This window comes from Siniperca chuatsi, linkage group LG6 (genome assembly GCF_020085105.1).
Source record: "Siniperca chuatsi isolate FFG_IHB_CAS linkage group LG6, ASM2008510v1, whole genome shotgun sequence".
In the NCBI taxonomy this organism is placed as follows: Eukaryota; Metazoa; Chordata; class Actinopteri; order Centrarchiformes; family Sinipercidae; genus Siniperca; species Siniperca chuatsi.
In genome coordinates this window covers 738,139-757,500 of record NC_058047.1, presented here as the reverse complement: position 1 = coordinate 757,500, position 19,362 = coordinate 738,139, and the positions used below count along the sequence as shown (strand labels likewise).

General features: G+C 44.9%; 1 protein-coding gene across 2 annotated transcripts in view; it reads left to right on the top strand.

Annotated features, from left to right (window-relative positions):
* The window catches only part of si:ch73-60h1.1 (calcium/calmodulin-dependent protein kinase type IV), a 36,910-nt gene that overhangs the window by 8,487 nt on the left and 9,061 nt on the right, over positions 1 to 19,362 (top strand). For both annotated transcript variants that reach the window (XM_044199999.1, XM_044200000.1), the window contains 6 exons: positions 2,782 to 2,864; positions 3,921 to 3,993; positions 13,541 to 13,631; positions 16,315 to 16,389; positions 18,132 to 18,207; positions 19,210 to 19,336. In XM_044199999.1, the coding sequence (XP_044055934.1) occupies positions 2,782 to 2,864; positions 3,921 to 3,993; positions 13,541 to 13,631; positions 16,315 to 16,389; positions 18,132 to 18,207; positions 19,210 to 19,336 (525 nt within the window). The remainder of the gene's footprint in view (positions 1 to 2,781; positions 2,865 to 3,920; positions 3,994 to 13,540; positions 13,632 to 16,314; positions 16,390 to 18,131; positions 18,208 to 19,209; positions 19,337 to 19,362) is intronic.

The window sequence follows — 19,362 nt, the reverse complement described above, 5'->3', positions numbered from 1 at the left end:
TCAGCAAAATATTTCTTCCTGCAGTGTTCAAACTTGTTTCCGTGAGCTCTGGACGGTTGCTAGGGTGTTACTTTGTGGTTGCTAGGGTGCCTTGGTCAATGTTGGGTTGTTACTAGGTGGTTGCTACAGCGACCGTGTTCATCAGGGATGTATTAGCAGCCCAAAAACAATTGTCCCCATAGACCTCCATTATAAAAGAGGCTGCTGACAGGACGCCTCCAGCTGCAAACAAGCTCGCTTATTACTGCCTGCGTTCTGAATGTTTAAACCGTGACGGTTTTATATTTGTAAAACTTTCACAGACTCTAGAAATAAGATTTGTGTCAAGTCTATGGGCCAGTGGGAGAAACACCACTGAGCATGTGCAGCGCACAACATGGAAGCAAACCAGGAAGCTAGGAAACTGTTGTGGCTTATGCGCTCGTGAGCAACTTTCATCCAAGTGACTGGGCGCCATCTTTGAGTCCCATATCCAGTTCTTATAATACCTCCATGGGTTCATGCGCATTTAGAGTTTATAAAGTGAATTACTCTATAATTAATGTATAATTACTCTATAACTGTGCCTCAGATTCTGATTATAATGCCGGTTCTTATTAAACCCTGTTTCTGATTCTCGTCATGTTATTTGAGTAAAATAAGGAAAATAAAACGTGTAAACAGCAAAAAAAATAACCGGATGATTCCCGATGACTCAGGCTTAATAATATATAATAAACTTTATTCATACAGCACTTTTCAGAACAAAGTTACAAAGTGCTTCACATGGTTGAACCTGGATTAATTAACATTTCAGGAGGCAATGAGGCGAATATAATCAGACAATTCAAAATAATACAAACATAAAATGGAACTAGAAATACCGCCGTGGCGCTGCTTGCAGTCGCGTGACTCTGATGATGCGAGGCAGGAAGTGAAAGGCAGAATGGGCGAGATGGAGGAAAGCCCGCGCTGCGCTAGTTATCTGAACTCTGGAATCGCCCAATTCCTTCTTAAATTACGGCTAAAAACCTATTTTGGACGTCACAGTGACCTTTGACCTTTGAGTCAAAAGTGTCACCCCTCTGTTCCTGAGTTATGGCGTTGAATAACGGCCCAAAGAGTGTTCTTCCGGGACATTATGATGTCACAGTGAGGTTGACCTTTGACCTTTTGGATAAAAAATGTCATCACGTCATCGTTGTATCCCGTTAAACGTCTGTGTGAAACGTTCTCGTAATTACTGCGTCACGTCTTGAGTTATGGCCAAAAACGTGTTTCGCGAGGTCACAGTGACCTTTGACCTTTGACCGCCGAATTCGAAAACCCGCCCTCCAGGCGTTCCTGAGATATCGCATTCACAACCCGAGAACATAATGAAATAATAATATAAAACAACGATAATAACAATAATACTTAAACTCTGAATGATTTAAAGTTACAGTGAAACAGAAGTCGGAGCGTCTTTCTCTTCAGTAACGCGACGTTTTTCCGAGCGAAGCGGAACGTGTGGGTTTAATTAAATCCTGCGCATGTGATTGGATGGCTCGAGCGTGGGCGTGGCTTCGTGAATACGTCGTGCTTCTGCTCGCCTCCCTCACCTGTTCTCAGGTCAGCGGGAGGATAAAGGGATAAATTAGAGCTCAGCAACATTCAAATCGTATAACGCCCCAGCTGACCGCGAGCTAACGGTCAGGCGGGGCGTCGTACGATGGGCGGGGTTAGCTAGTCACCCCCAAATCATATTTGATTGGATAAATTAATGTAACCACGCCCAGAGTTCAGGACGAGTCGATAAGAAGCGATAAGAGGGATTTAGAATGAGTAATCAACACAGATCAGAACTCATCTCACTGGCTGTAAACTTTCCGTTTGGTTAAAAGGTAAAATGCTGTAAAATGTAAATGTTTTCTGTGTTCGTGCAGCTGAATGTTACCTGTTGGACCAGCTGCATCAGCATATTTGTACACCTGCTGCAGAAAACGCTGAGTCACGTTAGTCCACCTTCCCATCTCACTGTGTCTCTTTTGCAAAGCTCAGAAACTCGCCGTGTTGTAAATATTGTGCATCAGTACTTCACAGAGCTGGACTGAACAAACCTGACGTTCTCCATCAGAACCGGTTCTGGATCTCCAGCCTGAGCTCAGCGGCCGGGGTCAGAAAGCTGGACTACAACCAGCAGGACATTAAGTTAACACTAGCTCAGAGCTTTCACTCGTCTTCATCTAAACACTCTGAAACGCCTGCAGACTGTGCAGGACTCAGCTGCTCGGCTGTAAACCAGGACCCAGAGGTGCGACCACGTCACACCTGGTTCAGCCTCTTTACATCGGCCCCCTGTTGGTTTCAGGACTGACTTTAAGATCTTGTTGATTACTTTTAAGGCTCTTCATGGCTCCAGACTGTATTTTAGACCTTGTAATCCCTTATGAACCTTCACGTAGTCTGAGATCTTCGGGCAGGGGTCTCCTGTCTGTCCCTGAGTCCAGGATGGAAACTAAGGGGGACAGAGCTTTGGCCATCAGGGCCCCGAGGCTCTGGAACAACCTGCCCGAAGACATCAGGCTGTCTGAGTCAGAGTCTTCGTTTAAGTCTCGTCTCAAAACACATTTTTATCAGAAAGCAGATCCTGATTTTACCTGAACTGGTTATTTTATTTCTCTTGTTGTGAAGCACTTTGTACTTTGTCTTGATAAGTGCTCTATAAATATAATTTATTTTTATTATCATTATTATTATTTACGTCTCTGTGTAACATTTACAAAGTTAGAGAGTTAAAGATCCTGCTTGTGGTCTTCTCAGATCCAGCTGAAGGAGATCTTCGAGACGGACACCGACATCGCTCTGGTGCTGGAGCTGGTGACAGGAGGAGAGCTGTTCGACAGGTGTGTCTATAGAGTAGTTAGTATGTTACGCTACATGTTTATGTACGCTCTGTAGGCCTACACATGGATCACGTTTAAGAAAGGACGTTAGCTTCTTAAATGTCTGGCGTTTCTCACTCGTATCGCCGTCATCTGCTGCGTCTCTCCGGCGTCAGCTGCGTTTCCGTCCGCTAGTTTTTATTAAAAACAGCAGCTGGAGGGAATCGCAGAAAAGTCGCGAAAAAAATTTAAATATCGCAAAAAAGTTTTTACGCTCGGCCGAGGTAAAAAAAAAAGCTGGTTTATCAATAAAAGCAGAATGCAACAAAGTGCAACAGAAACAGATTGATAAATAAATAACTGCTGACGTCATGAAGAGCTGAGAGCATCAGCTGTGTGCGGAGCGATGAGGAGGCTGGAGCCTTCCTCACATGAAGCCGACAGAAACGTCAAGTTTCCATCATGTCTCCATCGTCTGAGCTTTTATTGACGTCGTCTCGCTGCGTCCTCTTCTTCTGCGCTGCTTTAACGGCAGCGGCAGCTCCACCAGCTGTTCGCCTCCATCAGCCAATGAGCAGCGGCGGGTGGAGACGAGCAGCGCGTCACGTTTCTTCTTCATGAGTTTCTGTAAGTTCGGTCAAAATTTGCTCTACATTTGGATGGAAGCTGCTGACAGTAACCAGGCAGGTGAACACCTGTGCTGTCAGGTAAATCCAGATTTTGACACTACGGCACTTCACTTTTATTATTATTTTTACAGCATTTATTTTTATTTTTGATATCCACATGGGCAATTATGTATAATTAAATAATTATATTATTTATTATGTTATTTAGAAAAATCCCCTCCATTCACACTAACAGCAGCTTGTGGCTACAGACTCCTTTTTATAACATTTTGTGAACAAATTGATTTAAAATGAAACCTGTAGAATACAGTATTCTGACCGCACTGACAGATGTTTCATTGTTTTAGGGCGATGTGGTTTTTATATACAGCATTATCTCCACGAGGTCGGGGTTTAGCAGAGTCTGTGTTTGTGTCACGTGGTATTTCTACCTCGTGTTTGTCTGCAGGATCGTGGAGCGTGGCTACTACAGCGAGAGAGACGCCGCTCACGTCATCAAACAGATCCTGGAGGCCGTGGCGGTAAGACTGCTGCACCGTGTCTGTCCTCGCTGTCAGGAGAATCCCACGCTGTCCGAGGTTCTGGTTTTCATCACACAGACTGGTCCCAGTCAGGATCCTCCAGCTCCACCCTTCCCTCCGCTCATTAGATTACTGTTCACTTCCTCCATCTCTGTTCGGTCTCTCACACTAAGCCACAGATCTCTGGATATCTCCGGACGCACAGAGATGAAACTGACGTCCATCTGAAACATCTGACAGGATTTCAGTAACTGTTGGACTGCACTTCTAACGGCAGTCTGTATTTTGACTTTTCCTGCTGCTGCTCAGAAGCAGACTGTGCGTTTTGTGGTGTAGGAGTTCTTCCTCCTCCAGCCGATGAATCAGAGTCTTCCTGTTTCTTTGCAGATTTAATCAAACATGAAAGTGGCACGAAATCACATTTAAATGTCAACATGTGATGTGTTAAAAAACCACGAGGCGTTCACCGACATGCTTACACAACACTGCGCTTTCAACAAGGAGCTTATTTGAGCCCAACATGGCTGAATATGCAGCAACAGGAAAAAACACTGTAATTGATTAAAGAAGTCAGTGATAATAACAGCATGTAATTATTGCCAGTATGAGTGGAAATAATCTTCCGAATGATCATCAGAAGCTTTAGTGCAGCTGTTCTGTCAGTAATCGTAATGAAACAGGCTGGGAGGAAGCTCTGCCTGAGAAGACCAATGCAGGGGAAACAAGATTTTGGACCCAGGAAGACCTCTAGTCTCTAAGTCGCTGTAGTTGCAGTAGTTAGTTGCAATAGTTGCAGTAGTTGGTTGCAGGTGTCGGTGTAGTTGCTGTAGTTAGTTGCAGGAGTCGGTGTAGTTGCTGTAGTTGGTTGCAATAGTTGCAGTAGTTGGTTGCAGGTGTCGGTGTAGTTGCTGTAGTTAGTCGCAGGTGTCGGTGTAGTTGCAGTAGTTAGTTGCAGGAGTCGGTGTAGTTGCAGTAGTTAGTTGCAGTAGTTGGTTGCAGGTGTCGCAGTAGTTGCAGTTGTTGGTTGCAGGTGTCGGTGTAGTTGCTGTAGTTAGTTGCAGGTGTCAGTGTAGTTGCAGTAGTTAGTTGCAGTAGTTAGTTGCAGGTGTCGCAGTAGTTGCAGTTGTTGGTTGCAGGTGTCGGTGTAGTTGCAGTAGTTAGTTGCAGGTGTTGGTGTAGTTGCAGTAGTTAGTTGCTGTAGTTAGTTGCAGGAGTCGGTGTAGTTGCTGTAGTTAGTTGCAGGTGTTGTTGTAGTTGCTGTAGTTAGCTGCAGGAGTCGGTGTAGTTGCTGTAGTTAGTTGCAGGTGTTGTTGTAGTTGCAGTAGTTAGTTGCTGTAGTTAGTTGCAGGAGTTGGTGTAGTTGCAGTAGTTAGTTGCTGTAGTTAGTTGCAGGAGTCGGTGTAGTTGCTGTAGTTAGTTGCAGGTGTTGTTGTAGTTGCTGTAGTTAGTTGCAGGTGTTGCAGTAGTTGCAGTAGTTGGTTGCAGGTGTCGCAGTAGTTGCAGTTGTTGGTTGCAGGTGTCGGTGTAGTTGCAGTAGTTAGTTGCAGGTGTCGATGTAGTTGCAGTAGTTAGTTGCAGGTGTCGGTGTAGTTGCAGTAGTTAGTTGCAATAGTTGCTGTACTTAGTTGCAGGAGTCGGTGTAGTTGCTGTAGTTGGTTGCAATAGTTGCAGTAGTTAGTTGCAGGAGTCGGTGTAGTTGCTGTAGTTAGTTGCAGGAGTCGCTGTAGTTGCAGTAGTTAGTTGCAGGAGTCACTGTAGTTGCAGTAGTTAGTTGCAATAGTTGCAGTAGTTAGTTGCAGGAGTCGGTGTAGTTGCTGTAGTTGGTTGCAATAGTTGCAGTAGTTAGTTGCAGGTGTTGGTGTAGTTGCAGTAGTTAGTTGCAGGAGTCGCTGTAGTTGCAGTAGTTAGTTGCAGGAGTCACTGTAGTTGCAGTAGTTAGTTGCAATAGTTGCAGTAGTCAGTTGCAGGAGTCGGTGTAGTTGCTGTAGTTGGTTGCAATAGTTGCAGTAGTTACTTGCAGGTGTTGGTGTAGTTGCAGTAGTTAGTTGCAGGAGTCGCTGTAGTTGCAGTAGTTAGTTGCAGGAGTCGGTGTAGTTGCAGTAGTTAGTTGCAGTAGTTGGTTGCAGGTGTCGGTGTAGTTGCAGTAGTTAGTTGCAGGAGTCGGTGTAGTTGCAGTAGTTAGTTGCAGTAGTTGGTTGCAGGTGTCGCAGTAGTTGCAGTTGTTGGTTGCAGGTGTCGGTGTAGTTGCAGTAGTTAGCTTCAGGTGTTGCAGTAGTTATTTGCAGGTGTCGATGTAGTTGCTGTAGTTAGTTGCAGGTGTTGCTGTAGTTGCTGTAGTTAGTTGCAGGTGTCGGTGTAGTTGCAGTAGTTAGTTGCAGGTGTCGCAGTAGTTGCAGTTGTTGGTTGCAGGTGTCGGTGTAGTTGCTGTAGTTAGTTGCAGGAGTCGGTGTAGTTGCTGTAGTTGGTTGCAATAGTTGCAGTAGTTAGTTGCAGGTGTCGGTGTAGTTGCAGTAGTTAGTTGCAGGTGTTGTTGTAGTTGTTGTAGTTAGTTGCAGGTGTTGCAGTAGTTGCAGTAGTTGGTTGCAGGTGTCGCAGTAGTTGCAGTTGTTGGTTGCAGGTGTTGTTGTAGTTGCTGTAGTTAGTTGCAGGTGTCGATGTAGTTGCTGTAGTTAGTTGCAGGTGTCGGTGTAGTTGCAGTAGTTAGTTGCAATAGTTGGTGTACTTAGTTGTAGGAATCGGTGTAGTTGCTGTAGTTGGTTGCAATAGTTGCAGTAGTTAGTTGCAGGAGTCGGTGTAGTTGCTGTAGTTAGTTGCAGGAGTCGCTGTAGTTGCTGTAGTTAGTTGCAGGAGTCACTGTAGTTGCAGTAGTTAGTTGCAATAGTTGCAGTAGTTAGTTGCAGGAGTCGGTGTAGTTGCAGTAGTTAGTTGCAGGTGTTGCTGTAGTTGCTGTAGTTAGTTGCAGGAGTCGGTGTAGTTGCAGTAGTTAGTTGCTGAGGTTAGTTGCAGGAGTTGGTGTAGTTGCTGTAGTTAGTTGCAGGTGTTGCAGTAGTTGCAGTAGTTGGTTGCAGGTGTCGCAGTAGTTGCAGTTGTTGGTTGCAGGTGTCGGTGTAGTTGCAGTAGTTAGTTGCTGTAGTTAGTTGCAGGAGTTGGTGTAGTTGCTGTAGTTAGTTGCAGGTGTTGCAGTAGTTGCAGTAGTTGGTTGCAGGTGTCGCAGTAGTTGCAGTTGTTGGTTGCAGGTGTCGGTGTAGTTGCAGTAGTTAGTTGCAGGTGTCGATGTAGTTGCAGTAGTTAGTTGCAGGAGTCACTGTAGTTGCAGTAGTTAGTTGCAATAGTTGCTGTAGTTAGTTGCAGGAGTCGGTGTAGTTGCTGTAGTTGGTTGCAATAGTTGCAGTAGTTAGTTGCAGGTGTTGGTGTAGTTGCAGTAGTTAGTTGCAGGAGTCGCTGTAGTTGCAGTAGTTAGTTGCAGGAGTCACTGTAGTTGCAGTAGTTAGTTGCAATAGTTGCAGTAGTTAGTTGCAGAAGTCGGTGTAGTTGCTGTAGTTGGTTGCAATAGTTGCAGTAGTTAGTTGCAGGTGTTGGTGTAGTTGCAGTAGTTAGTTGCAGGAGTCGCTGTAGTTGCAGTAGTTAGTTGCAGGAGTCACTGTAGTTGCAGTAGTTAGTTGCAATAGTTGCAGTAGTTAGTTGCAGGAGTCGGTGTAGTTGCTGTAGTTAGTTGCAGGTGTTGCTGTAGTTGCTGTAGTTAGTTGCAGGAGTCAGTATAGTTGCTGTAGTTAGTTGCAGGTGTTGCAGTAGTTGCAGTACTTGGTTTCAGGTGTCGCAGTAGTTGCAGTAGTTGGTTGCAGGTGTCGATGTAGTTGCAGTAGTTAGCTTCAGGTGTTGCAGTAGTTATTTACAGGTGTCGATGTAGTTGCTGTAGTTAGTTGCAGGTGTCGCTGTAGTTGCTGTAGTTAGTTGCAGGTGTCGGTGTAGTTGCAGTAGTTAGTTGCAGGAGTCGATGTAGTTGCTGTAGTTAGTTGCAGGTGTCGCAGTAGTTAGCTTCAGGTGTTCCAGTAGTTATTTGCAGGTGTCGCTGTAGTTGCTGTAGTTGGTTGCATGTGTTGCTGTAGTTGCTGTAGTTGGTTGCAGGTGTCGATGTAGTTGCTGTAGTTAGTTGCAGGTGTCGGTGTAGTTGCTGTAGTTGGTTGCAATAGTTGCAGTAGTTAGTTGCAGGAGTCGGTGTAGTTGCTGTAGTTAGTTGCAGTAGTCGCTGTAGTTGCAGTAATTAGTTGCAGGAGTCACTGTAGTTGCAGTAGTTAGTTGCAATAGTTGCAGTAGTTAGTTGCAGGAGTCGGTGTAGTTGCTGTAGTTGGTTGCAATAGTTGCAGTAGTTAGTTGCAGGTGTTGGTGTAGTTGCAGTAGTTAGTTGCAGGAGTCGCTGTAGTTGCAGTAGTTAGTTGCAGGAGTCACTGTAGTTGCAGTAGTTAGTTGCAATAGTTGCAGTAGTTAGTTGCAGGAGTCGGTGTAGTTGCTGTAGTTGGTTGCAATAGTTGCAGTAGTTAGTTGCAGGTGTTGGTGTAGTTGCAGTAGTTAGTTGCAGGAGTCACTGTAGTTGCAGTAGTTAGTTGCAGGAGTCACTGTAGTTGCAGTAGTTAGTTGCAATAGTTGCAGTAGTTAGTTGCAGGAGTCGGTGTAGTTGCTGTAGTTAGTTGCAGGTGTTGCTGTAGTTGCTGTAGTTAGTTGCAGGAGTCAGTATAGTTGCTGTAGTTAGTTGCAGGTGTTGCAGTAGTTGCAGTACTTGGTTTCAGGTGTCGCAGTAGTTGCAGTAGTTGGTTGCAGGTGTCAGTGTAGTTGCAGTAGTTAGCTTCAGGTGTTGCAGTAGTTATTTGCAGGTGTCGATGTAGTTGCTGTAGTTAGTTGCAGGTGTCGCTGTAGTTGCTGTAGTTAGTTGCAGGTGTCGGTGTAGTTGCAGTAGTTAGTTGCAGGAGTCGATGTAGTTGCTGTAGTTAGTTGCAGGTGTCGCAGTAGTTAGCTTCAGGTGTTCCAGTAGTTATTTGCAGGTGTCGCTGTAGTTGCTGTAGTTGGTTGCATGTGTTGCTGTAGTTGCTGTAGTTGGTTGCAGGTGTCGATGTAGTTGCTGTAGTTGGTTGCAGGTGTTGTTGCAGTAGTTAGTTGCTGTAGTTAGTTGCAGGAGTTGGTGTAGTTGCTGTAGTTAGTTGCAGGTGTTGCAGTAGTTGCAGTAGTTGGTTGCAGGTGTCGCAGTAGTTGCAGTTGTTGGTTGCAGGTGTCGGTGTAGTTGCAGTAGTTAGTTGCAGGTGTCGATGTAGTTGCAGTAGTTAGTTGCAGGAGTCACTGTAGTTGCAGTAGTTAGTTGCAATAGTTGCTGTAGTTAGTTGCAGGAGTCGGTGTAGTTGCTGTAGTTGGTTGCAATAGTTGCAGTAGTTAGTTGCAGGTGTTGGTGTAGTTGCAGTAGTTAGTTGCAGGAGTCGCTGTAGTTGCAGTAGTTAGTTGCAGGAGTCACTGTAGTTGCAGTAGTTAGTTGCAATAGTTGCAGTAGTTAGTTGCAGAAGTCGGTGTAGTTGCTGTAGTTGGTTGCAATAGTTGCAGTAGTTAGTTGCAGGTGTTGGTGTAGTTGCAGTAGTTAGTTGCAGGAGTCACTGTAGTTGCAGTAGTTAGTTGCAATAGTTGCAGTAGTTAGTTGCAGGAGTCGGTGTAGTTGCTGTAGTTAGTTGCAGGTGTTGCTGTAGTTGCTGTAGTTAGTTGCAGGAGTCAGTATAGTTGCTGTAGTTAGTTGCAGGTGTTGCAGTAGTTGCAGTACTTGGTTTCAGGTGTCGCAGTAGTTGCAGTAGTTGGTTGCAGGTGTCGATGTAGTTGCAGTAGTTAGCTTCAGGTGTTGCAGTAGTTATTTACAGGTGTCGATGTAGTTGCTGTAGTTAGTTGCAGGTGTCGCTGTAGTTGCTGTAGTTAGTTGCAGGTGTCGGTGTAGTTGCAGTAGTTAGTTGCAGGAGTCGATGTAGTTGCTGTAGTTAGTTGCAGGTGTCGCAGTAGTTAGCTTCAGGTGTTCCAGTAGTTATTTGCAGGTGTCGCTGTAGTTGCTGTAGTTGGTTGCATGTGTTGCTGTAGTTGCTGTAGTTGGTTGCAGGTGTCGATGTAGTTGCTGTAGTTAGTTGCAGGTGTCGGTGTAGTTGCTGTAGTTGGTTGCAATAGTTGCAGTAGTTAGTTGCAGGAGTCGGTGTAGTTGCTGTAGTTAGTTGCAGGAGTCGCTGTAGTTGCAGTAATTAGTTGCAGGAGTCACTGTAGTTGCAGTAGTTAGTTGCAATAGTTGCAGTAGTTAGTTGCAGGAGTCGGTGTAGTTGCTGTAGTTGGTTGCAATAGTTGCAGTAGTTAGTTGCAGGTGTTGGTGTAGTTGCAGTAGTTAGTTGCAGGAGTCGCTGTAGTTGCAGTAGTTAGTTGCAGGAGTCACTGTAGTTGCAGTAGTTAGTTGCAATAGTTGCAGTAGTTAGTTGCAGGAGTCGGTGTAGTTGCTGTAGTTGGTTGCAATAGTTGCAGTAGTTAGTTGCAGGTGTTGGTGTAGTTGCAGTAGTTAGTTGCAGGAGTCGCTGTAGTTGCAGTAGTTAGTTGCAGGAGTCACTGTAGTTGCAGTAGTTAGTTGCAATAGTTGCAGTAGTTAGTTGCAGGAGTCGGTGTAGTTGCTGTAGTTAGTTGCAGGTGTTGCTGTAGTTGCTGTAGTTAGTTGCAGGAGTCAGTATAGTTGCTGTAGTTAGTTGCAGGTGTTGCAGTAGTTGCAGTACTTGGTTTCAGGTGTCGCAGTAGTTGCAGTAGTTGGTTGCAGGTGTCAGTGTAGTTGCAGTAGTTAGCTTCAGGTGTTGCAGTAGTTATTTGCAGGTGTCGATGTAGTTGCTGTAGTTAGTTGCAGGTGTCGCTGTAGTTGCTGTAGTTAGTTGCAGGTGTCGCTGTAGTTGCTGTAGTCAGTTGCAGGTGTCGGTGTAGTTGCAGTAGTTAGTTGCAGGAGTCGATGTAGTTGCTGTAGTTAGTTGCAGGTGTCGCAGTAGTTAGCTTCAGGTGTTCCAGTAGTTATTTGCAGGTGTCGCTGTAGTTGCTGTAGTTGGTTGCATGTGTTGCTGTAGTTGCTGTAGTTGGTTGCAGGTGTCGATGTAGTTGCTGTAGTTGGTTGCAGGTGTTGTTGCAGTAGTTAGTTGCAGTAGTTGCTGTAGTTGGTTGCAGGTGTTGTTGCTGTAGTTGGTTGCAGTAGTTGCTGTAGTTGGTTGCAGGTGTTGTTGCTGTAGTTGGTTGCAGTAGTTGCTGTAGTTGGTTGCAGGTGTTGTTGCTGTAGTTGGTTGCATGTGTTGCAGTAGTTGGTTGCAGGTGTTGTTGCTGTAGTTGGCCGCAGTAGTTGCTGTAGTTGGTTGCAGGTGTTGTTGCTGTAGTTGGCCGCATGTGTTGCAGCAGTTGGTTGCAGGTGTTGTTGCTGCAGTTGGCCGCATGTGTTGCTGCAGTTGGCCGCAGGTGTTGTTGCTGTAGTTGGTTGCAGGTGTTGTTGCTGTAGTTGGTTGCAGGTGTTGTTGCTGTAGTTGGTTGCATGTGTTGCTGTAGTTGGTTGCAGTAGTTGCTGTAGTTGGTTGCAGGTGTTGTTGCTGTAGTTGGTTGCATGTGTTGCAGTAGTTGGTTGCAGGTGTTGTTGCTGTAGTTGGTTGCATGTGTTGCTGTAGTTGGTTGCAGGTGTTGTTGCTGTAGTTGGTTGCAGGTGTTGTTGCTGTAGTTGGTTGCATGTGTTGCTGTAGTTGGTTGCAGTAGTTGCTGTAGTTGGTTGCAGGCAGGGGCGGACTAGGATAATAATTCATGCCGGGAATTTAACGTCAGTCCGGGCCAGTCTCCACATTCACTCCATCAACCACAGACCACGTATACTGTAAGCAGACGCGTCATGCCCATTCAAGCCTGGGGGGGCCGTTCCCTGGTACTGGTTTCTTCCAAAAGTCGCAGGATGAAATCGGTTCGCAACAGCAGGTACGCACCCACACACATATATATATAATATGAAGTGGGAGATTACTGAGCTATAAAAACTGATTTAGTGTAGTTTCTGGGGAAGGACCCCCATGCCCCCCACTCTAATTGTTAGTTTAAAAAAAACATAGTTACAAACAACCAAGTGTCTTCAGTTTCAAGAGTTAGTTAATACACATCTTTATTGTCCATCCAGATTATTTCCTACATAACATGATTCACTTTTTTAAAACATCGAATCAACTCGGGAAAGGTAGTTGTGATATGACATGCTCGAATGTTTTTCGTTTTTAAACCACACCCCCTGTGCATGCGGCCAATCACGTGTTATGACAGAGATCGATCATACCATCAGGTTAAAAGCAGGCGGGGGGGGGGGCTGACGGTCTACAGTTCTGAGGGACTGTAGCGGCTCGCCAGGCCAGCAGGAATGCTCCCGGCGCTCCCGATGGCCGGTCCCGGTCTGGTTGCCGGCGTCGCTGCAAACAGCGGCAGCGTGCGGCAGCGCTGCAGGTCTCTTATGTAACAGCAGCTTCCATCCTGCTGCTGAACAGATTAAAACCAGAGAGGATTAATACAAACACACACGCAAGCACATATAAACACACACACACACAGAAGCACACGCTGACCACAGCTGACCTACATCTACACGCAGAGAAACATACGCCCGTGTGTGTTTGTGTGTGTGTGTGTGTTAGGATTACAGTACAGTTGTATTTGCTGTATCATATGTGTGTGTGGCATTAATCTGCAGCACAGCAACGTCCTGCTGCCCCTGAACACATCAGCATCTTTTCCCCACCAGTTTCTCAAGCTCAGGGTCGTGACCCCACCAAGTGGACGTGTTTTCTGTGAACACGTTTTCACTCTCATATGCAGCGAAATGCTGCAGGCATCAGCCAGAGCTCTGCAACACCGGCCGAGTACAGCACAGTACACAGTACACAGTACACAGTACACTGTACACAGTACACTGTACACTGTACACAGAACACAGAACACAGAACACAGAGTACACAGTACAGAAACGCAGTAGAGATACTAAGGACCGGCTCGGGACGTCTCTAATATTTATCATGAAAATGATTAAAATCAGACAAAGAACAGATTGGAATTGGACGTCTTCATTTTGAAGAAATCAAACTGCCGTGTGTGTCAGGTTTAAAGGAAAGAGAGAGATCTGATTTATCGGCTTCTGTTGTCTCTCAAAGTGCTCGACTATGAAACTCGCTGACAGACAGCAGCTGATCGGAGAAGAGGAAGTGAGTGTTCGGACAGCAGCAGGGGATGCTGGGAGCTGGAGGAAGAGGCCATCTGTCAGTCCGTCCTGCCAACCCCCATTGACACCACCCTCCACCTCACCTCAGACACCTTCACCTCACCTGAAGGCTTTTCACATCTCGTTCACTCCAGTTTGTCCTGTCCAACGCTTTCATCCTGTGGCTGTAACAGACACTGCAGCCTCCAGAGGGCGCCAGCCGGACTTTTACACTGTTAGTGTTGCGATAAAACGTGGAGCAGCTTTCAAACTGTGTTTGTGTCGTGTGTTTGTGTGTTTCAGTATCTGCACGAGAACGGCGTCGTGCATCGTGACCTCAAACCGGAGAACCTGCTGTACGCCGACCTGTCGCTGGACGCTCCGCTGAAGATCGGTAACAAACCAACAACTCCACACGGTTTCAGATCTGATTACGACACAAACGAATGAAACTTTATTGAACCTCAGCCCGTGATCAGGATAACAACACGAGGTTACAAATATAAGAGCTTTCCAATGAAGTGAAGTTGGAGCGTCTTTATCTTCAGAGTGACGCAGAGCGTGTGGACGGGGTTTAGTTACGAGGGCGATTTCAATCAAATCCTGTAGATGTGATTGGATCGCTCAAAAGTGGGCGTGGCTTAGCTAATATATCTGCTCACTCAGATCAAAATCAAATCACATTTGATTGGCTACCCAAAGTTCAAGATGAGTCATCAAAAATATTTTTACAGGAAGAGAAAAGAGGGATTTTAATATAAAAAATACTCAAACATGATTTTTTTTTTACACATATTTGTCATGTAACGAGAGATAAATGAAAAATCGACACAGGGACACAAGATCAGAACTTCACTGTGTCTTTAAGGAGGTGGACGTCTTACTTCCTGGATAATATCGTAGAAAAGGTTTCAGTCGTAGTCGCCTGGACGCTGTTTTCAGAATCAAGACGTTTCGGCTCCCATCCGGAAGTCATTCTCAATTGTGGGAAAAAATGGGACAGGAACTGGAAATTTAAGCTACTCTGAGTTACATAAGCCCCGCCCTCAGGAAGGAGTCTACCTGAGTATCTGTTGATTAGCTAGTTTCACCTGAAACTGACCTAATTGTTTCCAAACTACTGTTTCTGACTACGACTGAAACCTTTTCTACGATAGAACACTCCTGGACGAATGAGGGACGACACCTTCCTGGATAATGTGAATGTTTTTGCAGGTTTTGCAGGTTTTTTTGTGACTGTGTCAACAGTTTTCTGAGCGTCTGTTGTTGTCTGTCCTCATACTTTTGTCCATCGTCACTATGGGTCGTAACAGCAGTTTACTCGCCGCCGCAGTTTGACAGATTTGGGAAACGTGGGCAACACGAAATATGGCGATCGGGGGATTCGAGCCTCCTGCAGCTTTCCAAAAATCTCAAACACTCGTCATTAAGTCTAGAAACAGAATGTCGTCACCAGCAGATCGAGCCCCCGGTCCGCCGGCTGACGTACTGTACTCTCCACGTTCTTGTGTACATGCAGGTGTTTTAGTGTTTTTACTGTGCCGCACTTTTGATGTTTGAATCCTGAGAGGTGGAAGCATACGAGAGGTTTTAGCGAGACGTTTAGTACACACCGTGGTGTTTTTATTGACTGCCGCGATAAAGACACTCCAGCTCTGGCTAATTGCACAACAAGTGAGAATATCAAGAAACTCGCGAGGTATTTATACAGCACCTTTCAACATCAAGGCAGTTCAGAGTGCTCTACATTCAGACAAGATAAAAAAGAAACACAAGGCAATAAAAAAGACGTAAATATGATTTAAAATGATTAAAACAAAGTAAAATAGACATAACAGATTAAACAGTAGAATACAAATGACAGTGCAGTGGAAGATATGGATAAATAATCCCAAATTTAACTTAATAAAATGCAAACAGAGAAGTTCAAAGCCCTGAGAGGAGCTGACCTGTTTGTAGCCGACATTCAGAAAGTGATTCCTTCCTAAAGACTTGGAGAAAGCTGCAGGAGGCGTGCGTTTCTTTCCCAGGTCGACCTTGTTCTCAGATATGAGAATAATACACAGGTTGACAAATACCGGAATTGTCTTTTAACTTTCACACAGATTATTATTAAGATACATGTTTTTAAAGTAGTGGCAGAGATTTTTAGATTCATTTCACCGATGATATTATAAATGATTCAGTTTTACCATCAGCAGTTGATAAAGTTTTTATGTTTTCTAACCATAAACAATTCATTAGTGGTGGAAGAAGTATTTCTACACTGTGGAAGAACACCACAGTGTAGAAATACTCCGTAAGAAATCCTGATTTCAAAAGTATTAGCAGCAATATATATTTAAAATACCAGAAGTAAAAGTACTCATTATGCAGAACGGCTCATTTCAGAATAATATATATTATATTACTGGATAGTAATTATTGATGCATTCATGTGTTCGGCACTTTAATGCTGCAGCTGGTGAAGGTGGAGCTCATTGTAATTACTTTATATTCTGCTGGGCAGCTTGTGAATTCCCCCCCCCGGGATCAATAAGTCTTATCTTAACCTGTAATATTACATCATTTTCCCTCAGAGATGTAGTGGAGTACAAGTATGAAGTAGCAGGAAATGGGATACACAAGTACTTGAGTAAATTTACTTTCCACCACTGCAATTCATCTGCAATTTGGAGATAACAGAGAATCCCATCTGTCATATCGAACCTTGTTTTTTATATTATCCATGCAAGCTGAACTTGATATTATGATAATATATGATATATATGACAGCACTTGAAAGCAACACAGTTTTCTTTTCTTTAGTTTGAACAACAATCAGTCTGAATGTGTAACAGAAGCTGGCTTATTATTTGGTCCATGCGAGCGTCAGTGTGTGTCAGCCTCCAGATGGCCAGCGGGCCTCCGGCTAACAGATGGAAGAAGCTCACATTCAGCCTCCACTCTGGTTCAGGGAGACTCCTCCGCCAACACCTTCCACTTTACACAGTTACTTACACTGTTAAAGGAAACGATGAATAAAATGATTTTGTTTTATTTCAGTTCTAGTGAAGAAATGTTCTCCTCTCTTGCAGCTGACTTTGGTCTTTCCAAAATCATCGATGACCAGGTGACCATGAAGACCGTCTGTGGTACACCGGGGTACTGCGGTGAGTTTATCACCTCCGCTACACTGTGACAAAGCTGTACTAGCAATACTACATGGTGTAGGAGTACTGGGTGGTGCAGTAGAAAATGGTATAGTAGCTGTAGTAAATGATGTAGTAGCAGTAGATGATGTAGTAGCAGTAGATGATGTAGTAGCAGTAGTAGAAGGTGTAGTAGCAGTAGTAGATGGTGTAGCAGTAGTAGAAGGTGTAGTAGCAGCAGTAGATGATGTAGTAGCAGTAGTAGAAGGTGTAGTAGCAGTAGTAGATGATGTAGTAGCAGTAGATGGTGTAGCAGTAGTAGATGGTGTAGTAGAAGTAGTAGAAGGTGTAGTAGCAGTAGTAGATGATGTAGTAGCAGTAGATGGTGTAGCAGTAGTAGATGGTGTAGTAGCAGCAGTAGATGATGTAGTAGCAGTAGTAGATGATGTAGTAGCAGTAGTAGATGGTGTAGCAGTAGTAGATGGTGTAGTAGCAGCAGTAGATGATGTAGTAGCAGTAGTAGATGATGTAGTAGCAGTAGTAGAAGGTGTAGTAGCAGTAGATGGTGTAGCAGTAGTAGATGATGTAGTAGCAGTAGTAGATGGTGTAGCAGTAGTAGATGGTGTAGTAGCAGCAGTAGATGATGTAGTAGCAGTAGTAGATGATGTAGTAGCAGTAGTAGATGGTGTAGCAGTAGTAGATGGTGTAGTAGCAGCAGTAGATGATGTAGTAGCAGTAGTAGATGATGTAGTAGCAGTAGTAGAAGGTGTAGTAGCAGTAGATGGTGTAGCAGTAGTAGATGATGTAGTAGCAGTAGTAGATGGTGTAGCAGTAGTAGATGGTGTAGTAGCAGCAGTAGATGATGTAGTAGCAGTAGTAGATGATGTAGTAGCAGTAGTAGAAGGTGTAGTAGCAGTAGATGGTGTAGTAGCAGTAGATGGTGTAGCAGTAGTAGAAGGTGTAGTAGCAGTAGTAGAAGGTGTAGTAGCAGTAGTAGATCAACGTATCCTCATACGCTTCGTATGAGATCTTACGAAAAGTAATGCACCATTTTTCGTGCATAATCCTACGAATGTCCAGCAACAGGCGTACCGGACCTTCGTCGTCATGGTAACAATAAACACGTGGTTAACATTTTGAAACGGTCGTCGTTTGGTTAGGTTTAGGAAAAGCTCACGATTACGGTTAAAATAAGTAAGTTATGTTAGTAACTCACAGTAAGTCACGTGAAGTAAATCATGTGACTTAACCTACGTAGGTTACATAGCTTACGTACGTGACTTAAAATAAGTCAGCGTTGACTTTTGGTTTCACATGGGACACAAACCCCGGTCTCCTGGGTGAAAGTCCTGTGTTTGACCCGTCCATCCATCCACCCGTCCCTTCCACCTCCCTATGTGGACTTTGACGCTCTTTATGCTTCCTCATCTGACTTCATCCTTTGATCCCGTCATAATTACTGAGGCCACTAGAGGTCGCCGCATAATGATAAATGTAACTGCCTCGTGGCCCCCGATTACGTGGGTTATATACGAATTACAGAGCATTACTTCTCAAAGGTATAACTATGAAAAGTGAATGAGAACATCCTGAGTAGATGGTGTAATATCTGCAGTGGATGTGTTGAATGACCTGTGTTACTGTGATGTCCGGTAGCGGTCAGTGATGCGTTCCCTGCAGCCGCTGCTCTGTGGGATTTCACAGTACTCTCAGTTAGAGCTTCTGTCAGCCATCTGGCGGCTAACAGGCTCCTTTGCCTGCAGCTCCAGAGATCCTGCGGGGAAATGCCTACGGCCCTGAGGTGGACATGTGGTCGGTGGGCGTCATCCTCTACATCCTGTGAGTCCATTAACACCTCCCTACCAGTCCAAGCGTCCACACACACACACACACACACACAATGAAGTGATTCAGTAGTGACTCATTCATGTCGGTATGGATTTCACATTTAATTAAAGTTTTATGGCCTCCGTCTGTCTCATAACAGCCATTAAAAGCAATGACATAATGTGAAACACTGCATCCTGTTTATCTGTTTGCTTCAGACATTAATTGCATGTGTTAATGGTGCCTTCAAATGGGTTTGATGTTCACTTTCCATCCTCACCTAATCACCCGGTCTCTCTTTACTTTCCCTCCCTGTTTGTTGTAAGAGCAGCGTGGCTCCTTTAAGGAGCAGGGCAGTGCGTAGTGAGTGTGTGGGTGAGCGAGAGAGAGAGTGACTGCACTCAGAGCAGACAGGTGTTGCCGATCGGAGCAGAGGGACAGGTGAGCAGGAAATATACAGCGTAGGTTACAGTTTGGCCATGAATAAACGCTGCAGCTCCTCAATACCCAAGACAATGTTCCCGTGTCTTGCCTCCCAGCTGCTGGTAAAAGTGGAAATGGTTAGCCCCGAGGTTAGCATCAAGTTCAGCCCTGCAGGAAAACAAAGTCTTCCCTGTGCTTCCCGACCACGGTCTGAAAGCTGCAGCAGGAACGGTTAACACTATGCTTAAGTTACCTCATTGAGCAGATCATATGATTATATATTTCTTTCAGCAACGAGATATTACTCGCGAGGGGAGGGGGGGGGGCTTTTAAATTGATGGTTGTTGCGATGGGCTCAGTTGTCGGCCCAACCCTACTTGGTCGTCAGCTAAATCACAAAACTATTCACAAATTTTTAAAAGAGACCAAAGACGTCTTGTCACGTGATCACTGGCAGTGACAAAAGTCTTGTAATGTTTATTTTTGTTTTCAGTTTCTGAGACAAAGTGCTTGACACGAGTTAACCACTTGAATGGCGGACATATAATGAACTTGAGTGACCTATGCCATTAACTGTGAGCTGTTCCCCAGACTCTGTGGGTTCGAGCCCTTCTTTGACCCGAGGGGGGATCAGTACATGTACAGCCGCATCCTCAACTGCGACTACGAGTTTGTGTCTCCATGGTGGGACGAGGTCTCCCTCAATGCCAAGGATTTGGTGAGTTCCTCTGTTCATCCTGCAGA